Source organism: Eleutherodactylus coqui, chromosome 7 (genome assembly GCF_035609145.1).
Source record: "Eleutherodactylus coqui strain aEleCoq1 chromosome 7, aEleCoq1.hap1, whole genome shotgun sequence".
Lineage (NCBI taxonomy): Eukaryota > Metazoa > Chordata > Amphibia > Anura > Eleutherodactylidae > Eleutherodactylus > Eleutherodactylus coqui.
Genome location: NC_089843.1, coordinates 64,280,595 through 64,295,887, shown reverse-complemented (window position 1 = coordinate 64,295,887; position 15,293 = coordinate 64,280,595). Strand labels below are relative to the sequence as shown.

Here is a 15,293-nt window from a genome sequence, read left to right as displayed (position 1 = left end):
TCCTCCACCATGTCTCACCATGGGTAGGGTGCACTGTTCTTCATAGGCTGCATTATGTAGTCTATTGACATATCACTGGTAGGCATTGCCAAAGTTTGGCTTCATCTGTCCATAGAACATTTTCCCAGAAGGATTGTAGTTTATCTATGTAAATTTTGGCAATGTTCAGTTAATCTTGATATGCCTGCCTTTAAGCTGTGGGGTCCTCCTTGGCCGCCTTCCATAGAGCCCTGTTCTGATCAGTGTGCGGCATATGGTTTGGATTGAAACCATCACTCCAGATGTCTCCAGCTTAGTCTGAAGTTCTTTAGGTGTTGTATGTGGTTTCTCTGCCACATTTTAAACCAACTTTTGTAGGGTTCTGTTATCAGTTTTCCTCTTTTACATTCTGGAAGGTTCTTGACTGTTCCATGTACAGTAAGATTCTTGATAAACTTTTTGAGCATTTGAAGCCGGGATGCCAACATCTTTGGAGATGGTCATGATGTACTCTTGAGATGACTTGCACTTGGTAATGATAACTTTAATGGTCTACTCAGACAGCTCTGTTGTCTTTGCCACTGTGAACAAGAAATAAAACCGGATTTTTAAAGCATCAAAACCACCATTCATAGGCTAATTAAAATCTTGACGAGGTGAAGGTGACAAATGAGTCTAATTTCTAATTACAGATAAAGCTAGCCATACACATTAGATAGAAGTAGGGTTACTTACTGAGCAATCATCTGGTGAACGTTCATTTCACAGAAGCAGCTATACAGGTTTTAGACCAGGGGTCTTCAACTCCAGTCCGCAGGGACCACCAACAGGTCATGTTTTCAGGATATCCTATGGTAAGAACCCCTGTGGCAATGTCTAAGACGCCGACAATAATTACATCACCTGTGCAACACTGAGGAAATCCTGAAAACATGACCTGTTGGCAGTCCCTGAGGACTGGAGTTGGGGAACACGGTTTTAGACCATACTGTCCTTCACGGTTGTTCGAACTGGCCATGCATGTTCAATGACACTGGATGAGGCGAAAGATCTTCTTGGGAACATTCTTTCAATGAAGCATGTTGGACATTCTTTGAACGAACGTGGACAGAAATTTCAACTGTAGTCGACTTTTTTAGCTGACAGACTGTCATCGCCCGAAAAGAAATTATTTGTTGAATTTCACCCAACAAATGATGATTTTGATATGAAATTGTCCATTTTCATCAACTTTAGGCTAAAGGTGCTCATACATATTATACTTTTTCTATTATTTTGTTTCCAGGCCAGGTTTTTGTGTCTGGTGTTTTTCTGTAGAAAACATGAGTTTAAGTGGTTTAGCCAAACGCTTTATCTCAGGGGGCATTTTCCATGTTGTACTTCATATCCAAGGGTGCCAATAATGTTGACCACAACTGTATATTCACTGGGAGTAAGCAATACGGTGACAGTAAGCAGAGATCTTTAAAACCGTGAGGAATCACTTAAAAAGGAGTGTGTTGGAACATTGTATAACTTTCCATTAACCCCTTAAGGACGCTTTTTATTTTCATACGTGGTTTCTCTTCCCCACTTTCAAAGAATCCTAATTCTTATTTTTTTATGTCGCTGTTGCAGTCGAAAGGCTTTTTTTTTTACAGGACAAGTTATATTTGTCAGTGATACTATTTTTAATGTACCAGTTATGATACTCAAACAGTTGTAAGGATTTCTAAATGGAGTAAAATGGGGAAAAACCCCGCAATTTCACGAGTTTTGGGGAGAGTTGTTTTTACAGCGTACATACTGCAGTAAAAATTATTAACTTTTATTTTGTGATTCAGTACAATATTTAGTTTTTTTTAATGTACTCCTATAGAGGCAGTAATATCAAATATGTGGGAGGTTTTTGTTTTAATTTTTCATTATAAATACAGGAAAAATGTTTTTCTTTAAATTTTTAATATCCTTTATAGTTTTTATAAAAATAAAAAATAACCAATTATTTTTTACTTTTTTTCTTTTTCAATCCCCATAAGGAATGTGAACTTGTGATCGTCTATACCATATACTGCAATACTTCACTATTGCAGTATATACATTTTTGCAGGCCTGTTTTAATAGGCAAAAAGGCCTTTATATGCAATGACTCCTCATGATCTTATTATGGGGAGTCCATACAGACCTCCTGAACCAGCGATCAGAGTATTCAAATACCTCTGTCAGAATTCACAGCAGCATTTAAGGGGTTTACAGCCATGATTGACGTAAACTCCGAACACTACTGCTTCGGACGGGTCTCAGCTGCAAAAGACAGCCGACACTGGCTGTGTATCTAGTGGGATCGGGATAAAAGTCTTCGCCGTATTAACCCTGCATGCCTGGGATGTAAATATATGGCTTGGGGCTTAAAGAATAACATTTGCTTAAAATGAAATGCCCCTTTAAGCATTTTTTGTCTTTCATTAGCGCCACTTTCTCTACTCCGATGCATTAGATAAAGCTACTATATAAGGTTATGATATCCTCATAGTTTAATACCTTGATAAAATGGTAATTATCACGAGTAAAGGTTTGATTAATGTCTAATATAGGAACGTAGATCATATTTTTTTTCCTATTAGTCTTAAAGGATTGACCTGCAGAACTTGCAGGTATAGCAGTCCTAAGATGAGCAGAACTGCTAAAAATGGAGCTTCCTGCTGTCCTGCTTGGTAATATACTATCCTTGTAGCCCAAAGCAGGAAGCTTAAAATTCCTGACCGTCTGTAATCTTGCATTTCTCCTTCTGGCATATTTTACCCTGCCAACATGAGGCTGAAATATTCATTTTGTCCATTCGTACCTGAGGTCTTGATACAATCTCATGCTGGGAATGTGTTTTTAATCTATGTACTTCATAAAAAAAATATCTTTTTTGCCTTTTTTGTTTTTGGAATTCGCCCCGGGAAACGAAAACAAAATAAATACCATTACAAGTTTAATATGAAATGTTTGTAATCAGTCCTGTCTATGTAGGGTCACCTATAACCTCTATTAATCATCAGATTTGGTTACAGTCAAGATATGTATCTCATCATACTTGCAAAATAATGCTTGCATGGTTCCCTAATCCTGGAGTCCTTAGTTTTACTGTAGTTTCTTTTCTTAACAAATGTCTCCCCCTACAGGGCAACCATGGAATGCCAAGTTCATAGGCTTCTCTTCAGAACTGTAGCTGCATGTTGCTTTATCATGTAGCGCCATCTTGTGGTACATTTACAGAATGCTTAAAGATTAAATGATTTGGAATTTTGTGTCTTCTGTGCAGGAGTGTAAGCATGTTGGACATGAGGTATGAAGAAGAAGGAGCAATGATACCGCATAGCAGAGCTCACCAAGAACATCTGCAGTTTGTCAATGATCTGCTCAAAGAGGAGGATGACACGTGGCAGGATGTAGGTAGTTTTGGCCCCTTGCGACACAATGGGGGTTATACACTATTGAAAATGCAACAGATTTCCGGCACAAATTGTGCAAGAAAAGTATCAAACATACTTTGTGCCACATTTTCTGTGTGTTTCAGACACTTTTTGGCATTTCTCCATAGAAAAGAGGGAGAGGCTTAAATTGTACCAAATTGTGCCAAAATTGCGCAACAGTTTTTTTGGTATAAACTTACTCAAGTAATAGTTATAAACTTAAACTAGACTGTATTAACCCCTTTATGCCAGTTACATCCTGGGAGTTTGATGCTTGTATGGGATGGGAGCCGATCCTGTTCCATACAGTGTGTGTGTGTCTGCTGTCTTTAACAGCTGACACCTGCCCACAGCAGCTGGGATCAGTGATAATGCTGATCATGGCTGTTAACCCTTTAACTCTGGCTGATTACCTATCAAGGCATGCCTGTGACATGGCTTGACAGACAGCCTGTCTGAGTGCAGGTTCAAGTCCCATATGGGGACTAAAAAAATGAGTTTTAAAAAGCTGTATTAATTATTAGAAAAGATAAAAGGTATTTACAAGTTTGTTTGTTTTTAAAATTTTCCAACATTTATAATAAATATAATTTAAAAAAATACTGAAACCACATTTGGAATCACTGCATCTGTACAATCCTGATCTGTGAAAGTAACATATTTATCCCACACGGCAAAAGTAATCCAAAAAAACCCCACAATATCAGAATTGGGCTTTTTCGGGGGTCAGCCCGTCTCCAAGAAAAAAAATTATGAACTAGCAAAAAGTAATGTACTCCAAAATGGTAACAATAGAAACTACAAAATATCCTTTAAAAAATGAGCCCTCATACAACTAGGTCGGCAGAAGAATTTTTAAAATAGATGTCGTTAGAAGATGGCAGCAGAAAAAACTTTATTTTTTCCAAATTTTTATTCATTTTTTTAAAGTTAGTACAGCAAAAAAAAACTATATGAATTTGATACATCATAATCATACAGACCCACAGAATAAAGTTAACATGTTGTTTTTGCTGCGGTGTGTACATCGTAGAAACAAAGATAATTGCGGGGTTTTTTCCAGTTCACTTCACTTAAAAATGTTACGTTTTTAGTATTTTATATGGTACATTAAATGGCACCAATGAAAAATACAACTCGTCCCGCAGAAAACAAGCCCTCATGCAGCTGCCTGGATGGAAAAATAAGTTATTTGAAGATGGGGAAGGAAAAGGGTCGCATCATTAAGTAGTTAAATGGGTTTTCCAGTTGTAAACCATTGATTGGCTATCCTCAGGATGAGTAACCAATAATAGATTGGTGTGGGTCCTTTCTCAACCTGTCAGCTATTTTCCAGTCCAGTGTGCTTGTGCGCTGAGCTGATTTCTGCAGGAAGCAGAGAGCTCCGTTCCCACAGCAGTGGCCAAGCTTGGTATTGTAGGCAAAATTCCCAATCATTTCAGTGGGAACTTGGCATGCAATACAGTAAGAGCAGAGCTGTCTGCTTCCAGCAGAATTCAGTTAAGTACATCAGTGCAAACAGCTAATTGGATAAATAATTAATGCTTTGCAATTGGAAAACTGCTTTTAAGTTCAACAGATTTACCATATAGAATAAGTCGCTATTGTGAATTGGCGTATTTTAAGACGGTCTGTCTTAGGGCTCACACCCACTGGCGTTTTATTCTCTCTTGTGCTACGAGAGCAAGTGTAAACACTCACCTCGCAGCGCAAGAAAGACACCGTGATATCGCCAGTGTTTTCAATGGGGCCAGTGGCAGCAGCGCTAGCCCCATTTAAAACATAGGGAGAATATCACAGACTTCTGCCACAGCTGTGATAGCTGTGGCTGGATTTTCCTTCATCCCTGCGGGGACCGCCTCCTGAAAGGGCTGTGCTGATTGGCTGAGCGCTCAGCCAATTACAGCCAGCCCTTTCAAGCCCTTCGAAAATCATGCTGCGGGGGTTGCTACAAACCACTGCTTTCAATGGGACTGGCAGCAGTGCCGATCCCATTGAAAGCAATAGGATAGCATGGTGGACTTCTGCCACAGCTGTGACAGCTGCGGCAGAAGTCTATGATAGTCTCCCTATGTTTTAAATGGGGCTAGCGCTGTTGAACGTTTCCCCTTTGTTTTACACATCTTTATCCTAAAGATGAAGCAGATTAATGAATATTTTAATTTCCTGCTAATTCTTACAAATTTACAGTTGATAGGGTAGCATAAAGTAGGGAACAGATTAATGGCATTATGACTGCAGGATCATACTACACAGAACTTCTTTGTAATCCGTTACCATGGAAATGCATAGGTCTGCATTGGTGCTGTAAATACAAAATATAGATTTTTATACACAGAATAGATGCATTGGAGCAATATAAGAGGGTTTTCCAGCATTTTGAAATGGAACAATAATGAATTGCACTTACTTCACCATGTCAGTTCCATTCCCCAATTGCTGGTTTCATGTGCCCCCAAATGTGTCCATCCAATAAATTACCTATTAAACTGTTTTTCTGGGGCTCTAATATTGACCATTTTTCTAGGACCTTGCCAAATGGAAGACCCGCAGGAGAAGTGCATCACAGGACTTAATAAAGAAAGAAGAAGAAAGGAAGAAGATGGAGAGGCTGCTTAGTGGAGATAAAGATGCAGGAGACAGGAGAAAAAGCATAAAAACATATAAAGAAATAGTAGAGGAAAAGTAAGTCCATTCTATGCCGCATGAAGGTGATGCAGCTCTGTGGTCCCTTCAGTTTCAGGATCGGTGGGGTTCTAGAAGTAGATCCTCCACTAAGTATAAGGTGATGCCATTAATTTATCAGATCGGCATACCCCTTTAAATTGCCGTATGTGTCAGATGTCATCTGCAATGGCAGAACAATTAAAAGTGTTTGTTCATTTTCGCTCCTTTAATCAAGCAGCCGATCTCTTTGCTGTAACCCTGTGTGATCAGCTGCTGCTCTTGGGGGCCCACTTGATCATTGACTATTTAGGAGTGATGAATTTTTACATGGCATCTAATGACTTCACAAAGCGTCAAGTTGGTTAGGGAGTCTTATAGGTCTTGCGAAGCTTCCTGGAAAAAAAGATTTGCAAATAGGGCGATGGACAAGAGTCTTCACAGTGCCACCTATGGGCAATGGCCAGCTTAAGTCTGCCTACTGTAATAGGCAGTCAATTAGGAATGTCTCTCTGACATTAACGACCCCCCCACCCCCAGTGGTGCATGGAGTGGCAAATCTTTTAGCCCATGCCCCATTTATGCGTAGGCACACCCTTTTGTATCCCTTCATGGTAATGGAGCTCCTTAGTGACTCCTTATATTAATAGAGCCTCTCGGTGATCCCTTCACAGTAATAGTATAACTCTAAATAATAGTCTTCTAAAAACTCTACATAGTGATAGTAATTACTGTGCAGTTACCTCCAGTGATCACAGGTGATGTCATCTCTGATTGGTGTCGTTCTGTCTCCCCTTTCTTCTCTATCTGGATCCATACCATTACAATGACTTCTCCCAGCCACAACTTGTCTCTGCAAAATTTGTAACATGGAAATAGTTGGCTTCTCACTTTTCCATTGGCCTACCTACATTTCCCACACCTCTACACAATCCATAATGCCTCAGATAGTAGTTAGGCCACATGCAATAAGTGCTGCTTTAAGTGTACCCCACATAGTAAAAATGCCCCCTTTTTTGCCCCTATAAGTAGTCGTGCCCTTTGGTGGCACGACAAATAATAATGCTACTTTTCTGTCTCAGTAATTATGCCACCTTTTTCTGCTATTTCCATAACTAATTAAACCATCTTTACTACCCCATAAAATTTATAATGACCCTTAACTGTGGCCCCCTATAAATGTAATAATGCCTCTTCTCTGACCCCATTTGTTCTGGTTAAAAAAAACGAAACCACATACACACATGTTATGCGCTCACTATGCTGATCCGGACTGTATTCTTCTTTCTTCCCCGTAATGGAATGTGACTAGTGCTGGCCAATCCCCCGCTATCAGAGTCCGCAAAAGTTCCTCTTCCCCCGTCATGTGATCGGCGCTATCCAGTGGATAGCGCCATTTGCATTAAAGTACATAAGGGGAAAAAAAGTTACAGTTTCAGCTCCCCTCATGGATCGCATCCATGAGGGGGGGCTGAGACTACTCACCCCCATCTTCCGCAATGTCCCGGTCCAGAACGGACCCTCCGGCGTCTTCTGTGCATGCGTGACTAAGTGAAGATGGTGATGCATGCGCAGACGACCAGATCGGCGCAAGACATTTGAAATCTCCCGCTTCCCGTCTACTGAAGGTAGCCAATGGATAATGGGGATTTTGGAAAAGTTGTGAAAAGTTGCACTGTAGGCGGTTCCTGGTCACATGATCACTGTTATCCAATGGATAGCATTGATCATGTAAAGTACAAAAAAAGTTTAAAAAGTTAGTTTCATCTTCCCTCATGGATCATATCTGTGAGGGAGGATGAAATTACAAACTTAAGGCCCCCGAATTTATCTGGGGACCATACCCCAGCTTCTGCACGCCTGTCGCCAAAGTGGCGGACGCATTCGGAAAAGACGCAGATTGCCCAGGTAATTTAAAATCTTCCTGCTCCTGGCTACCCAACGTAGCTGAGAGCCTGGAGATTTCATGGAGTGCTGCGGTACGCGTTCCCTGGCCACATGATCGACGCTATCCAATGGATAACGGACATTACGTAAATGTAAAGAAAAGTTAAAATTTCACCCACCCACCCCCTTCACGGATCCAGATGGAAACTTGGCATTTGTGTGACTTCCATGCTTGTTTTCAAGGCCTGTTGAAAGGTTAAATATTGACTTATGGAGAGGCTGCCTTCCTTTATGTGGCGCTGTGTAGTTACTTTTCCATACCCTCTTTGCATTGTTTTGGTTGTAACTTCAGCTCTACTCCTGCACTGCCGGTCCCAGCGTGCTCCACCATAACTTGGTATTACTGGGATAATAATGTCAGCGCTACAGTCATCAGTTAGCTGCCTAAGGTGCCGGTCATGGATTAAACATCCTCGTCCCATATTGGCAAAAAGCCATTTTTGAGTCTTAGCGGCTCAAATGTAGTGATTGGAAATACCTTTATCTATGTTCATACATGACTAAATGTATCAGTAACTGCATCGAAATTCCTCTCATCGTGTTTGTCTTAACAGAGAGCGCAGAGAGAAAGAATTGCACGAAGCCTATAAAAATGCAAGGACAAGAGAGGAAGCGGAGAAGATTTTGCAGAAGTACATAGAAAGGTTTACAATAAGTGAAGCTGTTCTCGAACGTTTAGCGATGCCAAAAATTCTTGAGAGGAGCCAGTCGGTGGAGCCCGGCTTACTCACCTCTACCGAGGACCCCAACCCACTGAAGTATTTGAGACAGCAGTCTTTACCGTCTCCTAAGTTCACATCCACAGTAGAGGCAACCATAGCTCCTGCCAGTGAATCGGACTTTAAAGTACCTGCAGGTCGGACATCGCCAACAAAAAGTGTGGTCTCCAAGGCAGTGCCTATGCTGACGCCGAAGCCTTACTCCCAGCCCAGAAGTACACAGCAGGTGTTGAAGACATTCAAGGTAAAATGTGCTATTAGATTGACGTGAACTAAAGTAGAAGTTAAGGAAGTCCTATGTGTGCAGTTACATGTTAGAATCACTAATTACTTCAGAGGGTTCGGTGAACCAGAGATTAGTGGAGTTGGGAAGGAAGTTATTTCCCCTTAAATGGGGAAAATTTGGCTTCTACCTCTGAAGTTTTTTTTTTTTTTGGGCTTTCCACTGGATCAACATTGCCCCATGTAAAGGTACATGAAAGGGCTTTCTGTATTGAATGATAAATAATCGTTCAGATTCTCTCTGGATCACGGTTGTTCGGTGTAAATGCCGGCACCGACTGAATGATGAACGATCTGCAGGCACAAAAATCAAACGAAAGCGGTCACCCGGATTTTGCCGTTTACGCTTATTATTAAAATATTTCCTATTACAGTAAAGGAAACTCCCGCTGGGCCCCACAACCCAAAAAATACGCAACAAACATACCAGTCGTCAACTTTAGGGTAATGTGGTACTCTGTGCTAACTGAAAAGCTATCAGGCAAAAGGTTAAATCTATGATCTTCAGTTATGCGTAGAATTAGTCATTAGAGATGAGCGAGCATACTCGTTAAGGCGATTTACTCAAGAGAGCATCGCCTCTTTCGAGTACCTGCTGGCTCGTCCCTGAAGATTCGGGGGGGCCGCGGTGGTGAGCGGGGGTTGCGGAGGGGATCGGGATGGAGAGAGAGAGTGAGATCTCTCTCTCTCTCTCTCCACCCTGCTCCCCTCCGCAGCCCCATGCAGCGCCCCCCCCCCCCCCTCCGAATCTTCAGGGACGAGCCAGCAGGTACTCGAAAAAGGTGATGCTCTCTCGAGTAAATCGCCTTAACGAGTATACTCGCTCATCTCCATTAGTAATACATGTGATGATCCGACACTGTTATAAAGCATAACAAACCACTGATGTTGTATGCAGTTTTTTTACTCTTTGTCAAGCAGGATAATTTTGATCTTGTCCTATACTTTTTTCCTTATATACTTTTTTATCTAATCTTGATTTATGTTGCTACGAATCTTATGTGTAATAGAAAAAGAAAGCCACGATACTTACCCACAGTTCTACGGAGCAGCACTTTGATCACTATAAGGTTCTATGCATAAAGGTGATGTCTATTTTTTTGGAAATTTCTACTTGTTAGAAAGGTTCTTCTGATGTGACCAACAGTGATCAGATGTCCTCTTTAGGAGCACCTGGTAGTACTGTAACTACTTAATTCCTCTGCAGCACCACCACAGGGGAAACTAAGCATTGCATCATGTCCATTCAATACAGGGTAGGTCCTCCAGAGTGAGACACACTCTTTTTAAAAGCTTTATTATGCATGAAAAATCAATACACACATCTTATGAAGTGCCTGCAGAAAAAAACATACTTATCTATTATTTTTGCGCTGCTTTCCTTCTCATACATTTAAAAAGCCTCATACTTGGTTTGCAGGTTCTCCTATATTAAAGTTTCAGGTTGGGAAGCATCCCAGCACTAATCTGTTGGTCTCACTCATAAATAAGTGCAAGCTCAGGTTCCCTTGTCTTTCAGAGGCTGTGTAGCATAGCCACACCCACTCAATACTGCACAGCTATCTCTTCTTTACCTCATCCTCGCTCAGAGTAGCTGCTGGGTCCCATTCCCCCTCAATATTGATAAGAGCACTAAAAGAAAGAAAAGTGCATATGTGTACATAACTTTTAAGTGTTGCGCTCTCTTGCCAAGAGATGAGGATCCTGAACAGAGGACCCTTATTATCTCACAATTTCCTAACTCGGCTTATCAAAATGGGTTTTCTAAACTAGACATTTTCTAACAAAGAAAAAAAACATTAATTATGTAATTATGATGGTGCTGGATGGGGATATTAATACTGTCATGTGATAGTGACCTTATGTAGTGCTGCTCATGTATCGTGGGATACTGGGATAGTTATATTGATAGAATGTGTAAGATAATAATTTAATTATATTGCTTGTATCATTAAGGGAAAGTCATTTATTTTCTAATGATCCTTCGTTGCAGTGGACACCTCGTACCAGTTTACTGCACGTTGCCGGCATAAAACCAAACTGCAAGCTTTGGCGCCATCTTCTCCGATTACCTGCCTTTATTGTGTGCCTTGACCCTTATATCTAAACGCACATTTGCTTGGTCTGTTTAGGTAGATGGGAAGATTAGTGTAAATGGAGAAGCACTTAATGGCACAGAGGAACAGAAAGAAAGAGGTTCTGCTATAACCTCGACCTTCGCTCCCTCGCTGACCAGATCACAGAGGTTCGAAGGGGTCGCTAGAGTGGACCCACCAGCAACTGATGTGAAGACTGATGTTTCTTCCATTGAACTCAACCTGACAAGACCGAATGTGCATAGTCCTGACAAGGATCCAAAAGTAAGGACAGGTTTTGTTGTTGTGTTGATGGAAACCTATCCTTGATGTTCCTAGATCCTAAGTAAGAGTCAGTGGCCTTGTCTGAATGGCTGGGCTTTGCTTTGTAGTTTCCATAATAAAGACCTATTCTGCTCCCATGTCGTCTTCAGGTTTTCTCTGAAGGGATAAACCACACAAACCAAGTGGATGAAACCGATTCTTCTTTGACAACGGAAAATGTCTGCACAGAACTGATTAAAGGTTTGCATGTTTTTTGATCTAACCTACCTTAAACAAGGTTGGGACCACTTAGCGGCCAACATGCTGTTATGCAACTGGGGTTTGGCTTTCTAAAGATGCAGCCCTGAAAACCTGATTATTTTGGCCTTCTCTAGAAAATGAAGCTAGAACTTGCCCAAGAGAAATCTGAGACTCCCTTCCAGCGGCATCCAACACATGTGCATTGCACATATGAAACGGAGAACAGCTTGCGTTGCAGTGCATACGCACTCAAATGCGCATATCTATACGCCGCTCTCTAATCTATAAGCCATGCAGCCAGTATGACTTATATAGTTGCATCAAATTTGTCTTCCTCTTACTGATTCTGATCATGTCTGAGCAAACATGTCCAAATCTCACACTGGTGGGGAGTTGGCCTCTGGCACCACACCAACCTTGAGAACAAGTAGGTTCTGGTTCTCTGCATTAGTGGTCACCTCTCATGCAGGTCAATGAGACTTATTAATCATGGATTACTACCGATCGGTGACTCTTAAAACGTGTCTGATTGAAGAGTTAGGTATGCAATAGCTGGAAATGCTGTGAAATTGAGGTTTCTGAACCTGTATCTTGATGGCACTTGGTTGGCTCCCAGAGGCTATGCAATTACAGAATTTCTACAACCTTCATTTGCAAAAAGTCTTAAATTATGTGATTTCTGATTTTATTTTAGATTCCACACAGCCTCCTATTCTAAGCAAAGAAGAACCTGCGGTGACCCCCTTAGAGTCACTATCAGTTACTATTAAACCCACTGTAAATGGGAAGGATCTAGAAGAAGAGCAAAATGAGGACTCCAAATCACTGGTTATACATTGGGTAATTCTGCTTTGTTTCCTTACTGTTAGAGGAGTTGCTCACGTTGGATAATTCATTTTTGCTATAAGAGCCCCTCAAAATAATCTGATCACAGCATCAAGATATAAACTGAAAATAAACCTTTCAAGAATGATTGTGTCTGCTGCAGCACCCCCACAGGGGAATTGCCACACTACACAGTAAGCAGTCCATACTACACATGGACTTGTTGCGTCATTCAGATAGTAAGAGATGCTCTTTCCAGTTCTTCTCCACTTTGGGTTCTATAGTTTGCACAAAAATGTCTCCTTCATTCTATAGTAATAGGGATCCAGAGAGATGGATCTTTCCTTTTGAATGGAGGCAAAAAACAATGAAGAAGCCTATGCTGTAGTGGCCACAATATTTTAAAATGCCTCACCAGGTAAACCATAGCAATTTTTTTACATTTTTACCAAGTGCAGCATGAAAAAAATGATATTTTTACACATTTGTGATTCCCCCCCCCCCCCCCCACACACACACAAAATGTATCTCTTGAACTTCTATTTTCACCAAAATGTGGCATAAACTGATTAATAAATATAAACTACTGTACAAAATGTTAAATTTGATGTCCAAAAGTAGATCCCCCCCTCCTTTAAAGGGAAACAACTGCAAGGGGGCAGGATCATTATAAAGAAATCTTTTCCCCTTGGCGACTCATCACTAGGAAATGCCACTGCTTTCTGTGCTGTGGGGAGAAAACAGTCAGGACCCCATGATCATGGGTATGAAGGGGCTAGTTTAATTCTATTTCCCATTCACTGCTTTTCCCTGCACAGAGGCATTGCGATTAGTTAGCTATCTCGCTTGGGCGGTGAGGGTCCGTACCGCCAATCTAGAATGACCACGACTGAGAGCATTGCTCCATTCAGTGTAGATGTCGGAGGAGGTACCGTTGCCTGTTGCACCCACGAGAACCATGGATGATACAGTACACTATCCAAAGTAGTCGACACCTGAGCAAGAATCAAAGCCAGTATTTATTTCCATATGTTAACACTTAGTTGGGCCTGTGTGCAGCCGCATATTCCATATATCCAGCAGCGTACATTTTCCATCACTAAGGGTCTACATCTTATGTACATGTGACATGTTAATAAGACACGATTCATTCTTGTTACTTGTATAGCGCCAACTTATTCTGCAGCGCTATCAGGTAATTTATTTATTACCCCCACCAAGCTGGGTACTTATTGTACGGACCTCAGAAGGATGGAAGGCTGAGTCAACCTTGAGCCGGCTACCTGAACCACGCGGGAATTGAATTTGCAACCTTCAGGTCATGAGCGAGAGCCTAGGACTGCATTCTGCTGCCTTAGCACTCTGCGCCATATGTGTCCAAATACTTTTGGTAGGATAGTGTATGTCAAGCGTGAGATATTAATGGAGTCCTATCTGTGTGAAGCCATAGGATGGATTTAGGTATTTAATTGTTATTTTTGTCTTTTTTTCAGTCTTTCAATTCTTCTATCAAAGAGCAAAATGATACTGCCCTGTGTCAGGACAAGAGAAAGCCTGAAGATGGCAAAGATGCACTACAGAAAGAGCAGCATGGTGCGTACATATAGCGCCTCCCTCTGATGGCATGACACACCACTCACCCACATGGACTGGAATAGGATCGGGGTTCACAATGTTGTAGGAGACATTGTCCATCAGTGTTTTAAGCCATTTCTTATACTTTTTTTGTACATAAATGAATTTGCCTACTATGCAATGTAGTTTTGTTTATTCCACTAAATAAAAGCACATTTACAATGACGCCCCAGTGTGACTCTCCGATAAGTATCGTAAAAACTCCAAAAATATGATCAATGTCTAAAACCTTTCTAAATAGTGAGAAACTTCCTCTGCTAGATATCTACAGTAGATAATGCTATTATGACGGGGGACTGGCGGACATGGTTGCAAAACTGACAAAGATTGTAGATATTAGAGTTGAAAATTAGATCTCTGAACTAGTGAAAACCGGGACTGAGACAGAAGTAATCTTTTTTTCTTTTATGTTGGATGTAGCCGTATTCATTTTGCTGTGCTCCCCATAGTAGTAGACTGTAATGTATAGTCTAGTCCTGCTACAGTCATTAGTAAATGATGTGAGGGCACCATATAGCTCATGATTCGGTACAAATAGAAGCACAGTTTCTCTCTTCTTGCTAAAAGTTAAATTCTCAAAACTCCAGTGGACATTTACTCCACCAAAAATATTATTTGTATACTGCTCTATAGCAATATACAGATCCAACGACCATCTGGTGGTGGAACCATCTGCCAGTGTTTGACAGCTTAGATGTGTGGTGGATTGCGTCATAAGTGAGTACCATTACAGAAGTGACCATATTCTTCACTACAGACCTAAATACATATTTGACAGCAGTTGTCCGAGTTTGGCGATTTTTGGCAGGACTGGTTGACTCTTGGGGCTTCCCAATTTTCTCCTGGCAGATGATAAATTTTAACTCTTTCCGTTCCCTCCTGGTAAGAACCTCCCCCAGAGCGGTTTGGCTGCAGCTTTTCTCCTCTGTCCCTATTTAAAGCACATGAGTACTCGGATGAACTGAGTGTTAATGTTCGTGGGGGATTCGGGAGAAATGGCGGTCAACCGAATGAGCGGTAGGCCAACAGCTATTGAGGGTGTATGGGCACCTTAAGGCTTGATTCTGGATTTTAAACAGATGGGAAGGAGAACTTTCTTTTAATTTACAGTTTTTCTTTAATAAGTGCATTGGAAATGTCCTTGATACAATCTCTTCTTTGCATGAGAGGCGACTCCATTAAATGTATTTCCAGGATGAGAA

General features: G+C 41.1%; 1 protein-coding gene across 5 annotated transcripts in view; it reads left to right on the top strand.

Moving 5' to 3' along the window:
- Positions 1 to 15,293, top strand: part of LIMCH1 (LIM and calponin homology domains 1) — a 268,490-nt gene that overhangs the window by 220,788 nt on the left and 32,409 nt on the right. For all 5 annotated transcript variants that reach the window (XM_066573145.1, XM_066573144.1, XM_066573143.1 and 2 more), the window contains 7 exons: positions 3,269 to 3,395; positions 5,947 to 6,104; positions 8,585 to 8,993; positions 11,164 to 11,391; positions 11,541 to 11,631; positions 12,326 to 12,471; positions 13,950 to 14,049. In XM_066573145.1, coding sequence (XP_066429242.1) covers positions 3,269 to 3,395; positions 5,947 to 6,104; positions 8,585 to 8,993; positions 11,164 to 11,391; positions 11,541 to 11,631; positions 12,326 to 12,471; positions 13,950 to 14,049 — 1,259 coding nt within the window. The remainder of the gene's footprint in view (positions 1 to 3,268; positions 3,396 to 5,946; positions 6,105 to 8,584; positions 8,994 to 11,163; positions 11,392 to 11,540; positions 11,632 to 12,325; positions 12,472 to 13,949; positions 14,050 to 15,293) is intronic.